The sequence below is a fragment of the Camponotus floridanus genome, unplaced genomic scaffold (assembly GCF_003227725.1).
Source record: "Camponotus floridanus strain SB8 unplaced genomic scaffold, Cflo_v7.5 scaffold320, whole genome shotgun sequence".
Lineage (NCBI taxonomy): Eukaryota > Metazoa > Arthropoda > Insecta > Hymenoptera > Formicidae > Camponotus > Camponotus floridanus.
In genome coordinates, this window is record NW_020229460.1 from 46,843 (window position 1) to 71,206 (window position 24,364).

At 35.2% G+C, this 24,364-nt stretch overlaps 1 protein-coding gene across 1 annotated transcript; it reads left to right on the forward strand.

Moving 5' to 3' along the window:
* The first annotated feature begins 5,739 nt into the window (after nucleotides 1–5,739).
* LOC105256457 (fatty acid synthase-like) lies at nucleotides 5,740–18,723 on the forward strand. The gene is made up of 8 exons (XM_011266365.3): nucleotides 5,740–5,843; nucleotides 10,662–10,761; nucleotides 10,845–11,189; nucleotides 11,989–15,134; nucleotides 15,321–15,786; nucleotides 15,918–16,260; nucleotides 16,381–17,867; nucleotides 18,267–18,723. The coding sequence occupies exons 2-8, from the start codon at nucleotides 10,716–10,718 to the stop codon at nucleotides 18,668–18,670; spliced, it is 6,237 nt and encodes a 2,078-aa protein (XP_011264667.2). The 5' UTR covers nucleotides 5,740–5,843; nucleotides 10,662–10,715; the 3' UTR covers nucleotides 18,671–18,723.
* Nucleotides 18,724–24,364: the final 5,641 nt, after the last annotated feature.

Genomic DNA, 24,364 nt, shown 5'->3' on the forward strand with positions numbered 1-24,364 from the left:
TATTATTATAGTAATATTTTATTTTATATATTTTTTAAATAATTAATTAATTAAAAAAATATACATATCAATGCGAATGATATCTTACTTTGATGCATTTGCGTGTTAGTGTTAGACATGAAAAACATAATGTAATATAACATCTAGTGTATCGAATGATGTGAATAATTTTCTTGTAAAAAAATAAAGTTTTAATAAGATTGCTCACACATATACGGCACAATACAGCATCTAATGCGCTAGATATTGTATTACATTATGTTTTTCATGTTTTTATGATAAATATCATCCTGGCTCATGTCTTGATGAGATCGATAATTCGGATGATTAATTTTATGTAATCATTTTTTATGTAATTATATTTAATTTTGAAAATAATAATAAAAAAATAGATAAATCAGTTTGTGAAACTATAATTCTTTGTATGATGATATACAAAATAACTTTACATTAACAATAAACAGATTCTTTAATCTTTTATTAATATATAAAAGAATTACGTTTCACTGTCGTGATTTGTCTGCGGTACTTCATTATCTGTGCATAACAGATCTCTTCCATTGTTTTAAATTTATATTTTTTTAACGATCTGTAAGATCTGTGTATTTTGCAACACGTATTATCGTTTCTTTTATATAACACGACACATTATTTGTAAATATTTCTGCGTGTACACGTACGTGCGTATATGCTTTTATTGTGTTGGTTGTGTAATTTTTGTATTTTTTTATCACGTGTTGTATTTCTTTTTTATTTCTATTTTTAAGTTTTTTTAATTTTATTTTTATATTTTTTTGTTTTGCATTATAATAAACAATCACTATGTCGAGTCAGTGCTCTATAGATAGTTATTATGATAAGTGCGTGTATAGAAATAAAGTAAATAATGTAAGAATGGGAGATTTTCGCATAGGAAACGGCTATTCCGATTTCCAATGCAGAAGGATACAAGATGCAATACATGGATAGGCAATACAAGTATGTTTTTGTGCAATAATTGTCATTATTTTATTAATTTTTTGCCTTTTCTGCTCCCAAATTCAATACATATTATTTGTTAGTTTATTATTTCATAAAATAAAAATAAAAAAAACGACAGCACGGAGATTCGAACTCGGGTCAGCGCCGTGACAAGCAGTCATCTTACTTGCACTGCTACGCGCTATTATGAAGGAGCACTTTATCGAATTGATCATAACCAACACGCCTGACATAAAAAAATTTTTTTTTACCAAACATTCGGTATACCAATTGCTATGGTAGCTTGAAGTAAGCATGTAATCGTAATTTTCATAATGTGTTGTATTTTTGTTACAGGACGTACAAAGTTGGAAAACTTGTCTGCCAATACCCTTAAAAAATTAGGATTATGTGAAGATCATTTCGTTATTACATCATAACGAAGAACGTGAAAGTGCGACGAGTGAAAGAGAAAAGCAAAATCGTAAGCTCGTCGCGTGGCAGTCGCGTGGTCTGTCATTGATGAGACAAAAACAGAACGATGAATTATCGATTCTTATCCGACTGTCCATCTCTGAATAGTTCGGACATGAACCCATATCATAGACACAAACCATGTTTCGTTACCGAGCGTAATGGACATAGTTCACGTCCACTTTGTCAGACGGCGCGTCAAGCATCGAGAAATGTGCCCGTCGAGGCTGGTGGCCGCTCTCAGGTTTCTCTCTGGTTATTATATTATTATTGAATTTTTTCATATCCCCCTATGTATAAACATAAAACCCGGAGATATGTCTGCTTAAATAAATACGAAATATGTATATATGTATACAATTAAACGACGCGGCATCCGGCGCGGCTTACAACTGCCAATCAGGCCGATATTACATTTGTCGTACAACAAACTTTTTAAGCGGATTGATTGGCTACAGTATAAAAAATTTCTGAAATCTCTATTTTGTAGACAATCAATGCGCTAAAAAGGTTGTCGCACGACAAATGTAATATTGACCTCAGAAATTATCTTTTTTGGATCACTGGTCACTGGATGCGTTCAGAACAGTTAAGAAACGTTACTAGATTAATCTATATTATATCGCCATATAATATATAAAATCTAGTAATATAATCTAGTAAATCGACTGTTGTGACCCAAAAAAAATAATCTCTGATTGGCTATTGTAGGCTGCGCCGGAAACCACCTCGTGATGTAGGAAAGATAGGTATAATTATTTCGATTTTGCCTCATAAAAATCGAAAATCGATTAATCGACCGATAAAAAAATCGATGAAATATAATCAATTATTTAAATTAAAGGATCAACATTACCGATTAATCGAAAAATATTGCCCTACTTCTCACTGTTCGGCAGACCGGTTCAAGTAAGGTAAGGACGTAGATCCCGAGACGAGCGACACGAGCCTTTTCCGATGATCTTGGAGGATTAGTTCTGGTGAGATGAACGATTATTTGTGTAAGGCCAACAAATTTTGCTGCCGCTCGGGTGAATCGTGTTGGGCCCTCGATTTTACGTGTCGGGTGATATCGATTATTCGCGTTTATCGCACGTGACTCATACGCCATTAACGCTTCCGTTCTTCCGCGATTTCGGGAAATACTCGAATAACAGAGGGGCCGAGCGATTCGTCCGAGCTTTTGTTGCAGGACCGCTGTTTCCCCGGGAAACGCTGCCGCCAATCACCGTGTCATATTTCGCGTTGTATATTGTATAAACTGTCCGCGTTTTCGTGAGATCTATCGTCGTTGTGAGCTTATTTCGTCGTTGTTTGCATAATTTGTGCGTTACGGCTGTTGCAAATTGTCAGGAAATCTTCGTGTTTCGACCGAAAATTGTCGTATTAACGTGACGTCGTTGTATTGCGCCGTACGCCCTGCCGCATTCCATCGCGCGGGGCTCGCGTATTATCGATTGTCGTCAGGTAGATCTCGGGCGGGCGAGAACAGTATCGCGGGTGCAATTAATTGCCACACCCATTAATTCGTCAGCTAATAATTGACTCGTCTTTTCCAATTTTTCACAATAAACACGCATGATCCATGCTCTGTCTCGCTCGCTCTTAATCGCGGCCGTGCGCGTCGATAGCGCGCCGTCCTTGTCTCGCTCACGGGGCTCGCCGCCGTAATATAAAACGACAAATTCCACTGAATTGCGACTGGTTGTGCGCGTGAATTTGTGTTAGATGCCATATGATTAAATACATCTTTATTTTATTCGATTTTCTTTTCTCGACGAAATATATGTGTAACGGTCCGATTTTCGGAGTAAATTGCGTATAGCTCGTCGGATTTCGGGTAATTAATCGTGAGCGAGTTAAAAGGTAAAATAATAATTTATTCAGATAAAATGCGTGTGTACAAATTATGACTGAGAGTGTATAATTGCGTGTATATCGATGCGAGTGTATAAACGTGAGCGTATGCAAACGAGTGTATCACGCGCGTGTATAAATGCGATGGTATAAATGCGTGTGTATAAATGCGGTCGTATAAATGCGCGTGTATAAATGCGGTGGTATAAATGCGCGTGTATAAATGCGGTTGTATAAATGCGCGTGTATAAATGCGGTTGTATAATTGCGTGTGTATGAACGCGATGATTGTTATGAGGCGCGCGTCTATGCGCTCGGAATCGATCGAAGACCTCGCGTTTGTTGTGGCGATGTTTTTGCCGCGTTTCTTACGCGGGGAATCCCGTCGTTCCGGGAATCCCATAATCGGCGAAAAAGCTGTTCGATTTCGCGAATAGATATTCCGGTTCCTCGAAGGGAAATCGCGTTCGATAGTTCAAGATCGCGTTTTGATAAGGCTGGCCTCGAGAACTCTCGAGCGAGGCGGCTTTGAACTCCACCTTCCGTGGATCTTTCCAGCCGGGATGCGAAGGAGTGGATGGAGCCCACGCGATAGTGAGAACTCTCGGCTCAGGCTGAGTACTCTCGATCTAGTTGATCGGGGCGGTAGTGTCGGTTTCAGGTTTTCGGAGAATTCTCTTGAACATACGGCCAAGAGCGGATCAGGAGAATGTCTTAATCAGGCGAAATACGGTCTTTTTATACCGGCTAATTACCCGCATCGGCGCGCGGCGGTGTTACCCTTTCCGAACGGGTTAATGCGGAACGGTATGGTCGGGCCCGTTCGGAGGGGTTCGGGTGTGCGCCGAGCGCGGGCTTTCGCCGGTCGGTCGTTCGGGCCGCGTCGGCTTCGCTCGGCAATTTTCGGCCGTTTAATCACTCCGAGATTTAACGGCCCCGGTCTTTGTTTTAAGAATAAAAAATGCGGGCGCACCGCGCTCCTGCCCTTGCCCGACAGGTATTCTGCCGGGCGGCAGCTTCCGGCTGATGACATTGCCGGGAATTCGGAACGGTGCATCGGAGTGCACCGTTACATATGTTATGAATTTTTTATGACTGCTATTAGTTTTCTCTGAGTGTTACAACCTCGACTTCCTCTCCTCCGCTCTCCGCGAACTTCACGCCTCTACCGACACCGTTTGCGTGAGCTACCGAGATTTCGGGCCGTCACGATCGGCCCTCCGATTTTCTTTGCGAGTAATTAGCGTTTCGCGCGGCGCGGATATTCGCGCCTGGCGCCCAAAAATTCTTGCTTTTGTTTTGCGACCGCCGAGTCGACGGAGGGCGATCGTGCCGAAGGTGTGCCGTGGACCAACACCATCGGTCCTCTCAATAATTTCCCCATTTAGAAAAATAAGAAATTTCACGGTCACAATATATATATATATATATATATATATATATATATATATATATTTATGAGATCTTATAATCGCTTGCAAAAATAATTTTTGAAAGATAATTGAATAGATAATTTTTAAGAACTGTTTTATTTAGCATGTTCAATATGATGATTGATGAATAAAATAAATTCTTTTATCTATCGGATTTGAAATATCTGAAATACGCTTAGATGTATTTTAAATTGTAAAATTAATCAACTAAGTGTTATATAAATTGCAATGAAAATAAAATATTTCAATATTTATAATAAATAATATATAAATGCCTCTTTTCAATTATTCTTAAGAGAATGCAATAATAACACAGATCTGAGAAGAATCAATTACCAAAAGCAGGTGAGTCTGATAGATTTTTTTGATTCTGAAAATGAATTTGCAGCAGAATTTCCCTAGCACGTCAGGTTCTCGATTAATTTGTAATTAAGTAGCCCAAAAATGGCAATTTCGGTAAATTTCATGAATATATTATGGAAGAATTTAATTTTTTTTAAATATTTTTGCCAATGGCATTGTGTAGTATTAGTCTTCACTTTTCAATTCCATTTTCGATTGCTATCATACGATTCTTTTTCGCTGAGATATACAAGAGTAAATTTATTTTTTTATTCTTTTTACTTAGTGGATTTCTGGGAATTGCATTTTTTGTTTTTCCGGTATCTGATTACAAACCTGAAGACAAATTTCAAAAATTCAAAATGACAGATCCAATATGGCAGTCAGAATTAAAACCATCAAAATATGTATAAATATGAAAAAAAAAACATATTTTTCATAAGTTATTACAAATCTGGTGCCAATTCGAAAAATTTCAGAGCTAATCCAATATAGACCTTAAAAAAAAGGAAATTTATGGAAGTTTCCAGACATAAAAAATACGGATTATAAAATTAAATATTAATATGCGATAATTTATTGCAATGAATAAAAATAGATGCGCTTATGCAGCAAAGTCATGATATTAATATAATGCATGACATAAGATAATTTTACAAATGCGTCCAACGGAACACGTGCGGATTATTATAAAAAGCATCTATCGTTCTAGATCTAGCAGTTTAGTACAATATAGTACATCAGCAGTTTTGTTTTACTACGACTGAATAAAAATAAGTATGCATATATTACGTATTACTTTTAAAATTTTTATTATTATTTATATTATTATGCTTTTATATACTTATGCTTTTTTTTAAATTTAAGTGTCTTTTTCAAAAAATATGATATTATCGAAAAATATATTTATATAGTACATTTAAAATCATAAGACTTTTATTCGAAGTTTTTTGCACCTTTTTTGTATCGTTTCGATGGTATTCGCTCAGACACAATATTTCTAAACATTTATCCATTCATAACTCTTAAATTAAATCATTATTTCTTATTATATATTTTCTGGTTTATACAGTGACCGGCAAAAATAAAAAGCCATTTTCCTAGTTATACTGTTTTGCTTAATGAAAGAGTAAAAATATTAAAACAATGAGATTTTCATTGATGAAAGAAGAAGCATTTATTATTTATTTTTAAATTTTATGTTACAATCACATAAATTATTTTTTACTTTTCAGTTTTATTTATATTTCTTAAATATTGCTGTTTATTATATTGACAAAATAAAAAAGCCATTCAGATTTGTTCGATTTAATATATATAATATTTTGTTTGGTTGTCATGTCAACATGTTCGTCTTATTGCGCTCACTTCTCGTTGTTGTTAATCATTTTTGCAACATTGGCTTATCTCGATTATTACACAAAATTCGCGGTCAAAAATGGGAGGAAGATCAATTTCCACACAAGTTTGAAACTTAATTGTGCGAGATATTCAAAAAGGTCTTTCCCACGGAATATAGCCAAAAATTATGAAGTAAGTAGAGGAGCAGTAGAACAGATCAGAAGAAAATTTCAATCAACTGGATCGGTGGCAGATAGAATCGGAAGAGGTCGAAAACGAGCAACATCCAAGCGGGAGGATATGAAAATAATCCGTGAAGTTAAGAAAAATCCAAAGATTACTGTTAGAGAAATTCAGAAAAACATTTATCTTACTGTTTCTGACTGCACTGTATGTCGAAGACTCAATGAAGCAAATTTACACAGCCGGTTTGCACGTAAACGACCTTTCTTTAGCGTCACCAATAAGAAAAAACGTTTGCAATTTGCTCGGAAGTATGCAAATATGTCATTGGACTTCTGGAAAAATATTTGGACAGATGAAAGCAAATTCGAGTTATTTGGACAAAAGAAGCGGATTAGAGTCTGGAGAAAACACGGCGAAGAGCTTCAAGATCGTCATATTCAGAAAACTGTAAAGTATGGCGGAGGAAATATATTAGTCTGGGGATGTTTCTCATGGGCAGGAATGGGAAATCTTGTCAAAATTAACGGAATTATGACAGCAGATGTCTACATTGATATAATAAATGAAAATTTGGAGGAGTGTTTGTTGAAACTCGGACTAGAAGATAATTTTATTTTCCAACAAGATAATGACCCGAAACATACAGCAAAGAAAAGTCAAGCTTTTTTTCGTTCCTGCCGAATTAAACAACTTGAATGTCCTCCGCAATCTCCAGATTTGAACCCTATCGAAAATCTGTGGGCAATTTTGGATAATAGGATTAATAAAAGCGGAGTAACTAACAAGAATTCTTATTTTGAAGCATTACAACTAGCCTGGGAGAATTTGGATCCACAACATTTAAAAAATTTAATTGAAAGTATACCAAGAAGACTGCAAAAAGTAATTGAGGTTAAAGGAAATCATATTAATTATTAATTAAAATAATATGGTTGTTTTTTTAAATCGTAATACTATGTTACCTTAACTGGCTTTTTTATTTTGTCACTCTTAAATAAATGATTATATAGAAATAAATACAGTATTAAATAAAAAATGATTTCTTTTCAATTAAAAACATTAAATTAATTAATAAATTTTCAGTTTTAGTTATAAAAAACTTTATAATGAATTTTTTTTACCTTTTAGCATCAAATCAGTTTTATAGTTAAGGTGGCTTTTTATTTTTGCCGGTCACTGTATCTTTATATCTTTTACATTTTTCCTTTTTTACATGTATATATATATATCCGTATCTATTTACTTCCATATTAGCATATTCTCACATATCTATTTACATACCTATACACCATGCATGCATTCATTCATTTACATTCCTTTATAAAATTTTAAATTTTGTTCTTATCATATCTTATCACATAGTGTCACATTTTACTTCCTTTTATCACATATTTATCAATATTTTCGCTTTTATAATTATAACTTATAACTTATTATTTCATTTTATACTTTTATTTACTTCTTTACCTCATTATTTTCTTTCACTATCTTTTACAATCTACTTCTATTTCTTTCCTATTTTATAAGCTCTTCTATAACTTGAGCTCTTCTATAGCTTGTTCTATACACTTCATTCTTTTTCCTCTTTCTTACTTCTCCTTTTCCTTCCTTGTAATCTTTCTAGGGTTTTTCCTTTCTCTTCCTGTGAATCATCATTCAAAATTTTTTGGATCCCTTCATTTATATTTCTTCCTAAACCCGCAAATCATTTCTTCACTTTTACGCACTCTCCTACATGTTTAATATTATCTATCCTTCTTCACTAAATACATATCATGTACCTCTTTTCCTTTATTCAATACCTATTATCCCTTTCCATATTACTATATCTTAATCTTAATTATTATATGTTCTTATCTTATCACCCATTCCCTCAATATCTAATATTTCTCTTCGAAGATAATTGGGACTTTCTATTCCTATTCCTACTTCTTTATATATTTTATTATATCTCGACTGCCTTATCGTACTATCTATCATTTGCTTCTGTATATCTCTTTCTTTTTCTCTTACCATATTTTCAATTTCCATCTTTAAACTTCTATTCCACATATTCTCGATTTTCTCTATATCCTCCATCCATTCCTATTAAAAAATAAAAATTTAATATTAATTATTATTGTATTCTTGGAAATAATTGAAAAGAGCTGGCATTTATATGTCATTTACTAAATATACAAATATTTAATTCTTATTGCAATTTATATAACACTTAGATTAATTTTATAATTTAAAATACGGCTCAGCGTTTCAGATATTTTCACAAATCGGTTCGATAATCAAGAAGATTTATTCCGTTTCAGCAATTATCACTTTGCACATTGGACGTGCTAAAAGAAATAGTTCTTAAAAATTATCTATTCAATTATCTTTCAAAAATGATCTTTGCAAGCTATTATGAGTTTTCATACAGATCATGTACCGTTAAAAATTGTCTCGTTTTCATACAAATCGTTTTCATACGATTCCTCATAATGCTTTTCAGAAGTCTACACAATCAAGAATCATAGGAGTTTTATTAATTTAAAATTTTATTCATTACAAGCATAATACATGTCCAACGGATATTTTTGCCTCGTGATTAATTTTCGATTCCATCATAATCACTATTGGTATTTTTTATGTAACATGTAGGAAGAAATTTATTAGTTATTCATTATATCATCATTAAGTCATCGGTTATATTGAGAAAATTTAATTTATATTCTCATAATTTCTCGAATTTATTCATCAATATATAATGTATATGAAACTTCAATAAAAGTAAAGCTATACGATGAACGTAATTTAATTTCATTAAAACAATTACATGTGTAACGATGCACCCCGTGCACCCCCTTAGATGTAGCATATTCCCGGCATGCGATCCGCCGGAAGCTGCCGCCCGGCAGAACATCCGCCGGGCAGAGGCAGGGGCGCGGTGCGTCCACATTTTTAAACTGTTAACAACAACCCGAATACCGCCGAGCGTTGCCGACGGGCCTCGATCCGGACCGGCGAAAAAACCCGCGCTCGGCGCACACCCCGAACCCTTCCGAGCGGGCCTCCGACCGTGCCGCTTCCCGTAACCCGTTCGGGTAATACCGCCGCGCGCTGGCGCGGGCAATTAGGCCGGTGTAAAAAGGGCCTGTTCGGTGTAATAAGCACCTTTTTTCGATCCGCTCTCATCAAGAGTAGCAGCTCCGAAACCTAGACCGCTCCGAAAATTAAATCTCGCTTTTTGAAAAAGAGGTAGAGTTAACTCTTCCTCCATCGAGTGCTCTCGATCTTCAAAGCCAGATCACTCCATCCGATCTTGATAAAACCGACCGAGAAACAAGGAATCAGAGAGAACTCCGATTCCGTCGAGAGATCTCGACTACCGGTCTAAAATTCGACCGCCAAAACGCAAGTGCATCCTCACGGGGTAGAGAATAGAGTTGCCTCGGATGAGTCGCTCTCGCCGGCACTGCGTTCCCGCAAAATCCATCCGCACGGGACTAATCATTTAATTCCCACGAAATCGCGTCTATTAAATTCGTGGAACCTAGCGTACTTAGTAAGAAGCGCATTAAAAACAGGGCTTTCCCGGCGTACGGGCACAAAAACGATACACGCCGCATCGACGGTCATTGACTGCGCCCGAACCACAACAACACGACGTAAATACCATTTAAAGGTATTAATACGATCGACACAACTTATTTCCGATATCCATATTATCGTATTCAAGCACTTCGGCTTTAATAATTCTCTCGTGGCACGCTACGACGTGCATCCACGACACGATTTTAAATTGTAATAAACAACAACTTAGCGCCTCGCGCCGAATATCGCGCTCACGCCTAATTGCACGCGTTTCATATATATACACGCGCACACACACAAACCACCACGCGCACATACACACTGTATCCCAGACATTCAAAATAAACTTATTTATTTTTTTTTCTTTTACCCACGCTCTCGTGTATTGCAAGACCTCGAACCCGGATTTCCGATCCCGCTATCTTATACCGAATCACGCGGAAATTGACCCGTGACACATGTGTAAGCTAAAATTAAAAGAAAGAATTTTTATTTTTACAGAGAGATAAAAAAGTTAGTTTAGTCTGAGGAAACTCGAATTATTTGAAGATCAAGATGCTCACTTATTTTGAAGGTGACATTGTCATTGCGGGCATTTCAGGTAATTGTATCGATCTCAAATGGTTATGATACAACACCAATTTTATTATAAGATGGTTATTTGTAATATCAATATTTTTCCAGGCCGTCTGCCTGAATCGTCAAACATTGAAGAATTTAAGGAAAATTTAATGAAAGGAACGGATATGGTCACTCAGGACGATCGACGTTGGAAACCGGGCCTTTACGGTTTACCTTCTAGATTTGGCAAACTTAAAAATATTCATAATTTCGATGCCTCTTTCTTCAAGATACCTCCCAAACAAGCGCATGTAATGGATCCACAACTTCGAATGATGTTGGAAGTGACATTTGAGGCACTGATTGACGCTGGTGTCAATCCTTCTACCTTGAAAAAATCGTATACCGGTGTTTTCATTGGCATTTCCGCTTCCGATGCGAACAATTTTTGGAAAAAAAAGCCGGACGGTAAATACATTTTGAAAACTTATCGTGAATATCTTTGGCCGTTATAATCATATTACAAAACAATATTCTTAAATAGTTAAACCAATTTTTAAATATTTAATCTTACAAATGTAAGAAACAAGATTGAAAATTTGCAATAAATAATATTATAAAGAGATATCATTTAGTTAAATCAGTTTCTAAATACTTAATCTTAAAAATATATGAAATATACATGAAAAATACATGAAAATAATAAATTCTTTATATTGAAGTATTTTACACAACTAAAAAAGTATATGTAAGATTTTGAAATAAATTTGATTTGAACAAATCATTTGACTGAAACTTAAGTGTTCTTCTAGCAAAAACTGAAATATTTATGAATTGTATGTATTATAATGTATTATATATTATATGTATATATGTGTGTGTGTGTGTGTGTGTGTTTGTGTGTGTGTGTGTGTGGGGGGGGTTGTGTATGTATAAAAGTATATGTAAAGTGTGTATGTAAAGTAAACATGATGGGAAAATTGTTATTTTAATAATGCTGTAGCGATGAAGATATCAGAGTTTCTCTCTTCTACTCTATTAGAATATAATATTATATAATATGTAGAGTAGAAGAGAGAGAGAGAAACTCTGATATCTCGATCGTCACAGCATTATTAAAGTAACAATTTAACTGAGTTCTCCCATCATGTTTACTTTACATTAATTAAATTAATTAAATTAACTAATATCATAAGATATCAGAAGATATCAAGATGTGTTTTGAGTAAGCCATAAAAATTATCGTATGCAAATTATCTCTTTGCAGGACAAGAATGGCTTGGAAGTAGCATAGCAATGATGGCAAACAGAATCTCTTACACCTTCGATTTAATTGGACCCAGCTTTTCAGTGGATACACTCTGTTCTTCGTCCTTGACTGCTATGCATCAGGCAATCATGGCGATACGCACTGGCGAATGTGACGCAGCGATCGTCGGCGGATTGAATCTCGTGCTTGATCCGATTCACAGTCTTCATTATCATCAAAAAAATATGCTATCCATAGAAGGCAAATGTAAATCATTCGATATCTCAGCTGACGGTTATGCGAGATCCGAAGGAGTGGTCGCAATATACCTGCAGAAAATGTCAGATGCGCGCAGAGTATATGCCACAGTAGTGAACACAGCGATAAACACGGATGGCTACAAGCCCGAAGGTATTATGTATCCGAGTGGTAACATGCAATACTTGATGTTGCAGAAAATATACAATGAAGTGAATATCGATCCCAAAGACGTAATTTACGTGGAGGCGCATGGTACCGGTACCAAAGCGGGTGATCCGGAGGAGATGGGTGCCATCGATAAGTTTTTTTGCAAAGACAGAAAGACGCCACTGTTAATCGGCTCCGTTAAATCAAATATGGGACACGCAGAACCTACAAGTGGATTGTGCGCGATTGCTAAGCTGCTGATTGCGATGGAAACCGGTGTGATTCCGGCGAATCTGCACTTTGCTACTCCAAATCCAAAGATTCCCGCATTGACCGATGGACGTATTCGCGTAATCGACAAAGCTACGCCATGGAATGGCGGTCTTGTGGGTATCAATTCATTTGGCGCCGGCGGTACTAATTCTCATGTTATTCTGCGCAGCAATTCGAAGATAAAGACATCATTGGATACCGTCGAGCCGCGGTTGCCCAAGCTGGTCGCCGTATCGGGCCGTACAAAGGAAGCTGTACAGATATTACTCAACAAAGCAAACGAGCATCATCAAGACAATGAATTTTTATCTCTATTGTACTCTGTATACAGTGATAACTTATCAAATCACAACATTCGTGGCTATGAAATACTCGCTTATGATAGTACCCGCGAGATTGTCGAGGCGAATTATGACGAAAAACGTCCAATTTGGTTTATATTTTCCGGTATAGGTACTCAATGGCCGGGTATGGGACGCGAATTGCTTGAAATAGAAACGTGTCAGCACAGTTTACAGCGATGCGCGGATGTATTAAAGCAGCACAATGTTGATCTAATGAATATCATCGTTAACGGTACCGATGAAACATACGATAACGTACTGGTTGCTACCGTGACAATCGTGGCCATTCAAATCGCTCTCATCGATATGTTAATATCTATGGGTGTGCGACCAGACGGTATAATTGGACATTCCCTTGGTGAAATAAGTTGCTCGTATGCCGATGGCGCGTTTACCCTAGAGCAAACGATTTTGACGGCCTATTATAGAGGCAAGTCGATCATAGAATCCGATTTGGAACCAGGCGCTATGGCGGTGGTAAACTTAAATTGGGAGGAAGTCAAGAACATGTGTTTGACCGATATCGCTCCAGCCTGTCATAATTCCGCCGATTTAGTTACAATTTCTGGCTCACCCGTGTCTGTGGAAAAGTTCGTAAAAGAGTTGAAGAGCAAAAATATCTTTGCCAAAATGATCAATTGCTGTGGCGTTGCTTATCACAGTAAATACATTGTTCCAGTTAAATCAAAATTTTGCACTTCTCTCGATATGATTGTGCCAAAGCCAAAGCAGAGATCTATCAGATGGATTTCTAGTTCAGTACCCGAGGCCGCATGGGATAGCCCACTCGCACAATTTTGTTCACCAGAGTATCACGTGAACAATATGCTGTCACCTGTGCTTTTTCAGGAGGCGATCACGCATATCCCGAAGAATGCGATAACCATCGAAATCGCGCCACATTGCTTGCTACAGACAATCCTGCGTAAATCGCTACCATCCACAGTAACTAATATCGGTCTCCAAAAGCTGAATCATTCAAATAATTTGATCTTTTTACTATCTAATGTGGGAAAGTTGTACATAGCCGGCGCGCAACCTGACATCTCCAAACTGTATCCGTCAGCCAATTTTCCCGTCAGTCGTGGAACACCGATGATCGGATCTCTGGTCAAGTGGGATCACTCTGCTACATGGACGGTGCCCGATTTGAAACATCAGTCGAAAGAATCGTCTGGAGAGCATGTTGTAGAGATAAATTTATCGAGAAAAACAGACGAATATCTAATGGGACACAAAATCGACGGGCGATTTATTTTCCCAGGCGCCGGCTTCATATTGATGGTTTGGCAAGTCTTTGCGAAACTACACAATATCGATTTCGAGCGATTATCAGTCATCTTTGAGAACGTATGGTTTCAGAGCATTACTTTCTTACCGGAGAATAAAACAATTAAGTTTTTCATAAAACTTTTCGAAGGTAAGGGAGATTTTGAGATCCTCGAAGCGAATACGATTGTAGCCAGCGGCAACATCCGCGCTGCTAATACTATCGAGAAAAATCAGCTGAACTTCTCATCGCTTCCGATTTCGCCCACTAAGCTTTTATTGAATAACGAGGACATTTATAAGGAATTAAGATTACGTGGATATGAATATAATGGTTTTTTCAAGGGAATAAAATCCTGCGACAATTCTTTCACCATTGGCGAGTTGCATTGGTTTAACGAATGGTCTTCTTACATGGATACTATGTCTCAATTTAAAATATTATCCAACGATCGGAAATTAATGTATGGCTCGAAGATTTCTTTCGCTCTGATCGATCCCGTTCTTCATAGACGATTGGTCAATGAGTTACCAAAAAATGGCGGATTGCCGATATATTACTATAAAAATGTAAATATCGTCAGATCGGGCGGTATTGAACTAAGAGGCATAAAACCTATCACACCTCCGCGACAGCAGAAGACTAGACCCAAATATGAACGTTACGTTTTCGTACCATACGAAAACTCGAGCAGCTTAGGCTTGAAAGATCCAAAGACAGAAGAGATTCACATACTTACTGTACTGTTACAAACTGTATGTGAAAACATAACGACATCGAGAATCAAAGCCGTGGAAGTTGCGGATAATCGAGAAAGACTTTTGGCGCCCCTTGTACACGATATTCTTTCTTGCGAACCCTTAGTCACCGTAAGTACTCGCTAAATAATTTTAATTACTATCGTCGACTTAAAGAAGTAAAATTTTACATAAATAGTTTCGAGCAATTTATAATATAAGATACACATTTTTTGAATACATACATATGAAATATTCATAAATGCGCAAATTTTGTTATATAAGAAACCCTTGAAACAATCACTTCTATCATTTTAGGTTGATTTACAAGTAGCCGTCAGTTCCGCGTCCGATTATACGATAAGTTTCAATCAAACGGACATTAATATTAATGTAATTAAATGGGATGTGAACGATACATTTCCAGCTCAGAATATGCATCTCATCATAGCAGCGGAAGTTCTCTCTGGCCGATCTTGCTTCGTTCTCAAAAATCTTGCGGCTACCTTAAGTTCTAATTGTTTTATTCTTCTAGAGGAGACTGGTATATTCGACTTAAAGATTGCACTAAAGGAAGCGCATTTGATGTTAATTGGTAAACAAATCGACTCCTCGGGTAAGAGTTATTTCTTATTGAGAAAGCGAAAAGTGAGGAAAGAACCGATCTTAATAGAGATCACAGAAAACGATTTCTCATGGTTAGCAAATGCGAAAGCGGCATTGAGTAAATTCGACAGTGAAAATCAAGATGTACTTTTTGTATCTCAAAGCGAAGAATTACTTGGTACAATGTTTATATAATTTTTGAAATAAAAAAATTTGTATTTAAAAGTATTTGTTTAAAATTTTTTTTTCGAGCTTTATCTGAGAGTTGATCAACCAATCCTTAGACATCTTGTTCTTTTTTATTCTCAGGTCTAATCGGATTCGTACATTGCATCCGGCGAGAAGTTGCAAACGTGCGTTACATTTACATCGAGGACAGTAATGCTCCCAAATTTGATTTATTCTCGCAATTCTACGCGAAGCAATTAGAAAAAGATCTAATGGCTAACGTCTTCAAAGGAGGTCAATGGGGTAGTTATCGGCACTTGCAATTAGATCAACATATCTATGTGGAACTAGAGCACGCCTATGTGGATACATTGATGACGGGAAATTTAAATAGTTTGGAATGGATTCAAAGTCCATTAACGTATTGTCAGACCAAATATCCAAATACACTCTGTAGTGTATGCTATGCGTCATTAAATTTCAGGCAAGTTTCAAGCATCATTTCTTGCTCTCTCCAAAGTTCTCTCTAAAATTGTAATAAAAATATGTTACTACATTAATAATCCCACATTGATAAACCTGTTCATAAATTTTATACTAACAGGGATATTTTGCTGGCGACTGGCAAATTATCAGCAGATGCTCTTTCATCGTTAGGGCTTGCTACAGAAGACTATGTATTAGGATTAGAGTTCTCCGGGAGAGACGCAAACGGATGTAGAGTAATGGGTTTAACCAAATCTAGAGGTTTGGCGACCACCGTATTGCCGGATTCCGATTTTCTTTGGAAAGTACCTGACAAGTGGACATTGGAGCAGGCGGCGACAATACCGGTCGCTTATATGATCAGTTACTATGCTCTATTTATACGAGGTCGATTGAAAGCGGACGAAAGCGTACTGATTCACTCTGGTGCGGGTGCCGTGGGCCTAGCGGCAATTAACATTGCCCTGCATGCCGGCTGCACCGTCTTCGTCACTGTCGGCACAGAGGAAAAGCGATTCTATCTCAAGAAGACCTTTTCGCAATTAACCGACAAGCACATTGGCAATTCCCGAGATACGAGTTTTGAACAGCTGATCTTGGACGAAACCCGAGGACGTGGGGTCAATGTAGTATTGAATTCACTGTCAGAAGAGAAACTGCATGCCAGTGTACGGTGCCTCGCGAAGAACGGTCGCTTCCTCGATATTGGGAAGTACGACATGTTGAATGGCAATCGCATAGATATGTCGATATTTTTAAAGAACAGCTCCTATCATGGTATACTTTTAGAAATGCTGTTCGAGGATAGCGAAGATAAGCTAGAAACTGTTAGGCTAATCTCAGAGGGAATCGAGAATGGTGTAGTGCGTCCATTACCAACGACCGTATTTTCGAAGCAAAGCCTCGAGGAAGGATTTAGATTTATGATGGCAGGCAAACATATCGGCAAGGTATTGCTGAAGATTCGAGACGAAGAGCCACAGAAACATATGCTATCGATGCAAACAACGGTAGCGGCCATACCACGTACTTATATGTATCCAGACAAGTCGTATGTATTGATCGGTGGTCTTGGTGGATTTGGTTTGGAATTGGCCAATTGGATGATCACCCGCGGTGCTAGATTCATCGTTCTCGTGTCACGTACTGACATACGCACTGGTTATCAGATGTCACGCGTGCAACATTGGCGCAATAATGGCATCAAAGTTATCATCTCTACGGCAGATATTACAACATTTTCGGGAGCCGAATGTTTGATCGACGAGAGTAATCGATTGGCTCCTGTGGGCGGTATATTTAACCTGGCCGTCGTTTTACGTGACGCTTTGTTTGAGAACCTGCAAATGGTCGACTTCGAGACTGCAATCTTGCCAAAGGTCAACGGTACGAGGAATCTGGACATGGTATCGAGAAAGTTTTGTCCATCATTGGATCTTTTTGTTGTGTTCTCTTCTATAGCGTCTGGCCGAGGCAATGCGAGTCAATCCAATTATGGTCTCGCAAATTCAGCTATAGAGAAAATCATAGAACAGAGGCATACTGCTGGTTTGCCCGGTCTCGCTATTCAATGGGGTGTTATAGGAGATGTTGGTTTATATATTGGTGAGACATTTCTCTATTTCTTTCTTTGAGATTCAATAATCTTAGATCTTTTTCAGATTTCATTGCCCTTTTTCTTTTATTAAATTTTACCTAAAAACTGCTTTCATTTTACTGTAAAAAAATATTTACGTAGTCAACATAATGATTTGTATGACTCTTTGAGAAGATTTATTAAATTATTTATTTTTATTATTAGAAACATTAACAATTTTTGTTGGAAGTAATACATACAGTAAAATTATAGAGGAACTATTAGTAGAAGATAATTGCAGACTTATAACGTTATTAAAACTGCAGATTTCTAATATTATTACAATAAAAGCACAAATTAAATATTTAAAGCGAATAATAATCATTTTTTATATTTAATATCATTATATGATACTCTGATTTTTACAGATACGATGCAGAATACACACATCGGTATAACGCGTAGTGGTATTTTACCGCAGCGTGTGTCCAGCTGTCTTGAGACCATAGACGTTTTTCTTCAACAATCATACCCAGTAGTATCATCTACAGTGATAGCCGAGAAACGTAAATCTGTAAATAACGACGACAGTATTGATCATGTCGTTCATGTCATTGCCAATATCCTTGGTATTGAAAATATCTCGGTAAATATCAATGACAGCTTCGATAATCTTGGCATCGATTCGTTAAGCTATATGGAGATAAAACAGATTCTTGAAAGAGAATATGGCATCTTATTATCGTTCCGAGAGATGTATGTTTTAACGTTAAATAAATTATTAGATTTATTAGCGAAAAGCGATGTGTCTCACGATATTTCAACAAGTTAAAGAAGTACAAAGATGGTCACAAATCTACGGAGAGAAATATATTCTTCAATTTTTTAAATGTTTTTTGTTTAACACTTTTCTTTCTAATATTTCAATTATAATAATGATTATATTTTAGTGTAACTTATATATAATAAAGATAAATTGTAAAGTACTTCTAAATTAATTATATGATTTTGTTAAAAAAATTTATTTTTTGCCTTTATACATGTGTTTAATATGTATTATGAATATTTAAGTAAGTCATAAATAATGAATTTGTAATATTCAAAATAAGAGGTGTCATACAGAAAAGTAAATAAAGTTACATGAATATTATATATTAATGCAAATATGTATGTATAGGAATATGTATAATGACAAAATTGATAAAGAATATTAGAGATTACTAGTATATATATATTACTAATCTTTCGTGAAAACGGCATGCAGAACTTACATATCTAGAAATACTTTTCGTATACTTTTTTATTGTTGCAAAGTAATATCCCATTGCCATATTATATTTATATGGATCGATATCTAGGATAATCATTAACCAATCAAAGAGTCCTATTTTGATTTAACTAATTAGACAGGCAATCATTACATTATTGATAGATAAAAAGAAATGTATTTTATTTAGAGTTGGAATAAATATTCAACTAACTATTCGGTAAAGGTGAAAAATCGATTGATGTAAAGAAAAACATAGTTATTTTTGAGAAAAAATAACTATATAAATGCAATTATTAATTGCAAATTATATATTTTTTCTCCGGAATAATTATGTGTTTTCTTTACACCAATCGATTTCTGACATTATTTTGTGCATAAAAGTATTAAGGTAAGATAATCGAAAAATGAATATTTTACAAGATATTTTATGGTAATATGTATGGTTTTATGTAAAATTAAAAAATTATTTCAAGCCTCATAACTTGAAAAGTACTTAATGAAAAAATACTTCATTATAATGCTTTGGAAAGCTGGCCGTCGTTCTACGTGACGCTTTGTTTGAAAACTTGCATGTGGCCGACTTCGAGACTGTAATCTCGCCGAAGGTCAACTGTACGAGAAATCTGGATGTAATATCGAGAAAGTCCTGTCCATCATTGGATCATTTTGTCGTGTTCTCATCCATATCATGTGGCCGCGGCAATGCCAGTCAATCTAATTATGGTCTTGCAAATTCAGCTATAGAGAGAATGATGGAGCAGAGACATACTGCTGGTTTTGCTATTCAGTGGGGCAGTATAGGAGATGTCGGTTTATACGTTGGTGAGACATTTCTCTATTTCTTTTTATGAGATTCAATGGGAATTATATTTTTGTATTTAGGCGTAATTTATAAAATGAAAAGGAACATTGTGATCCGAAAAAGGATCAAAGATCCTTTACATAAAAAATATTTCCATTTTATTCTTTAAAAAGTACATCTACATAGCCAATATAATGATATGATTTTTAGAGGATAATTTATTACATTATTTATTTTTATTAATAGAGACATTAACAACTTTTTATTGCAAGAAATATATAAAACAATAATGTAGAGATATTATTAATAGGACATAATTGCAAACTAATAACAATAACGCAATATTATTAAAATAAGAGTGCAAATTATTGTATATATTTAAATATATAAATTATTTTGGCCAGATCATCGAAGCGATCAGTAATCATTTTTTACATTCGATATCACTACATGATACTCTGATTTTTGCAGATACAATGAAGAATAAAATTTTTGATGTAAGATATGTTTTACCGTAACGTGTGACCAGCTGTCTTGAGACCATAGATGTTTTTCTTCAACAACCATATCCAGTATTATCATCTACAGTGATAGCTGAGAAACACAAATTTGCAAATAACGACGACAAAGTTGATATCATCCAAATCGTTGCTAATATTCTTGGTATTGAAAACATCTCGGCAAATATCAATGACAGCTTCGACAATCTCGGCATCAATTCGCTAAGCTATACGAAGATAAAACAGATTCTTGAAAGAGAATATGGTATCTTATTATCGTTCCGAGAGATGTATGTCTTAACGTTAAGTAAATTATTAGATTTATTAGCGAAAAACGATGTGTCTCACGATCCTTCAACAAGTTAAAGAACTACTACCTTAGAGTAATGGGTTTATTAGACAAATCTAGAGGTTTGGCGACCACAGTGTTTCCGTGTGTTACAAAAAATTGTACATTTACATAAAATCCAAAAATTACACTTTTAACCTTGTAATTTCTCATCAAATATAAACGAATATTTACACAATAAAAAGTAAAAAAAACTAAGTTTTAAAAGTACATGAATTTATATATTTCCGTTATAAATAGCGTAATTGACACTGATTATATATGTGTAATTTTATATACTTTTTTACAGTGTAGACAAATGTTTGGGAGCCTGTTTAAAGCCGATATATACCTATAATGTAGACATTCGATGTCAGTCTGCAAATTCAAACCATTACTTTGTCGTTTAATAAAAAGCATTTCCGAAACCAGACATTTATGAAACTTCGGTTCACTGTCCAGGATTTTGACATTCTCCCATTTACAATCGTGATCGAAAACCTTATGATCAGTAATAACTGAGCGACTCGAAGAGTTTCTATTGATATGTTTACGGTGCTCTTCGATTCTAGTTTGGAACCGTTTACCCGTTTGGCCTACATAGGACGCATTGCAATCATTACAGTCTATCTTATAAACGATATTCATTGACAACGCTTTAGATAGAGGATCCTTATGACCTTTAATTAGCTTATCTAATTTATTCAAGCTGAAGTAAGACGTTCTGACGTTATCAATGTCTTTTATAATATGATAAAACCGAAGGTCTCAGAAAAATCAGTGAAAAAAGGCACTGTAAAATATCTAACCGCTCTGTTATCCTCGATCTTGTCTTTATTGTTTGACTTATGAATTAAAAACTTTAAATGTTCGCGTATGATCTGAAATATAAAATTTAAGGGATAGTTATTATTTATAAGAATCTGAACAATAAGCTTAAAATTTTTTTGATGGAAATTAGGATGAGACAGAGAGAAGGTCCTATCCGTTAAATCAATTATCGTGCTCTTCTTTTGGCAAAGAGAATGCTGTGATAAAAAATTGAGATATCTACCAGAAAATGTTGGCTTGTGGCAGTCAAAAATTAACGAATTGTCCTGTAAAACCATAGTGACGTCTAAAAACTCGAGTCTTTTATTCTCACCCACTTTTAAGGTGAATTGGATTCTAAGGTGAAATGAGTTAAATATATTTAATGTATCTTCGACAGACGAAGACGGGATACATAAAGCCACATCATCAACATATCTAACGTAGAATGAAGGAGTAAATTGCAAGTTTGCTAGAGTTTTATCCTCCAAATCCTGAAAAACAATATTAGCAATAATAGGAGACAAAGGAGAACCCATAAGAGTGCCATAAGTTTGTTGGTAAATGACACCATTAAAAACGAAAAACGTTGATTTCAATACGAATCTAATTGCTGAGATGAATTCAAGCTGAGGAATAGTACAATTATTAGTAATAAATGTCCATCTTTTTCTAACTGTCTTTTTCTGCTGTCAATTGCTGCATCAGTTAATGATATTGTATTAGAAAATACTCATAAGGAAAGGGTTGGAAGTGTACTCCACCGATTTTGATGAGCTTCGGATATGTTGTAGTTTAGACTAAAATAATACGTATTTCTTTATACGTGCTATAAGCTCATTACGGCCATAAGGGAAATGTCCTTTTGAAAAAAATTAGTTTTTGTATTTCTGTGCGAATACCATCCAAACGATAAAAGATACAAAAAAAGTTTCAAATAAAAGTTTTATAGTTTCGTTGTGAAAAGTTTTATAGTTTCGATTTATAACAGTGTAATCAAATTTTTCGAAAATGTCATTTTTCTACAGATCTAAAGATGAAGTTTTCAATTGCCTAGTACAATACATAAATGAAAGCGTAAATCTAACCGGAAAAAAAGTTAAAATTCTAAGGTGCGATAACGGGAGAGAATACATAAATAACCGTTTTTATAAATTTGCCAAAGAAAAGGGTATTATTATGAATAATTGTCCAGCATACGTACATGAGTTAAACGGCACTGCGGAACGGTTTAATAGAACGATTATGGATATGGCGCGTTGTTTGCTTGCAGAGGTACGAGTACATAAACGATATTGGCCTGAAATAGTATGTGCGGCGATATACTTGAAAAATCGTACATTAGCTAATACGATAGAAAGGAAAACTCCTTATGAAATATTTTTTAAAAGAAAGCCAAATGATGAACATTTATACGGTAGTAGAGTTTTTGTAAGAAATTTAAAGATTGAAAAGGCTGAAAAATGTGTATCAGATATAAAGTATAGAAATTTAATTGGTGCTTTACTCTATGTAAGCTCTAGTACAAGACCTGATGTGAGTCATAATGTAAATTATTTAAACAGGTATCAGAATTGTTATAACGAAACACATTTTAAATACGCTTTGCGAATATTGAAGTACTTGTATTTAACAAAAGATTTAAGTTTATGGTATCAAAGAAATGAAAACGCTGAAATTATAAGTTGCTACGTAGATGCTGATTGGGCAGGTGACAATATAGATAGGAAATCCACATCTGGATATGTAATTAGTTTGTATGGAAATGTAATTGACTGGAAATCGCGGAAACAAAAATGTGTAACTAAGTCCTCGACGTACGCAGAGTATGTAGCTCTATCAGAAGTAGTAAGTGAGCTAAAGTATATAAGGGAATTAGTGAAAGTATTTGAAATAAATATAATTGAACCAATAAAAATTTATGAAGATAACTCAAGTGCAATAAACATAGCAAATTTTGGAAATTTTACAAAGAACTCGAAGCATATTGAAATTCATTATCATTTTGTACATGAATGCGTAAAGACTGAGATAATTGAAATAATTAAAGTAGATTCTAATAATAACATTGCAGATTTACTAAAGCACTAAGTAGAGAAAAGTTTGAAAAATTCAAGAAACTATTGAATGTAATATAAAAAGAAATGTTGTCGTCTTTTCAGAAGAGCTTTCCGAAAAAGCGTATCTAAACTAAACTGTTGTAAAAGCAAGTATGTAAAATTTAAAGCGTAGAATATAAATGTAAGGAGGCGTGTTAGAATATATGGTACATTTATATTCTATCAAGTTTGATATGTATAGCGTCAGATTCAGCTATAAGGTACGCACGGCAACGTAAGAAACGTAAGAAAGAATGTAAGAATAGACAAAAACATGTATGTTTCTCCTCCCCGTGATACCTGATAGAACAGATAGCGAAGCCAACATTTTGGAGAGTTAGTCTGTTCAAGAGATCCGTACAGAGCATGTAGCGTCAGTTGATTTAAATAGTTTAAATATATCTATCAATATAAGACAGAGACTTCTAATTATAGCTCCAAATATTATCATAAATCTTATCAGGAACACGTGCGCTACTACACTGAAAAATTTATATTCTTAACTTGAAAATATACCATACTTATAAATATACTTATCTTTATATTGTAAAAATAAGTGGCATATTCTTCTTAACTTAAGAATATACCACTTATCTGTAGTATATTCTAAAGATAAGTGGCATATTCTTCAGTTGAGAATATAATGTTTTCAGTGCATACAGATACGCATTACTATAAAAGCATCTATCGGATCGAAACAGCAGTTTAGTACAACAC

Excerpts from the sequence above, each read along its gene's own strand:
- LOC105256457 (XM_011266365.3), top strand. The coding sequence starts at position 10,716 with ATGCTCACTTATTTTGAAGGTGACATTGTCATTGCGGGCATTTCAG. Across the intron at positions 10,762-10,844 it reads TGTCATTGCGGGCATTTCAG|GCCGTCTGCCTGAATCGTCA; the intron begins GTAATTGTATCG and ends ATATTTTTCCAG. Across the intron at positions 17,868-18,266 it reads AGATGTTGGTTTATATATTG|ATACGATGCAGAATACACAC; the intron begins GTGAGACATTTC and ends TGATTTTTACAG.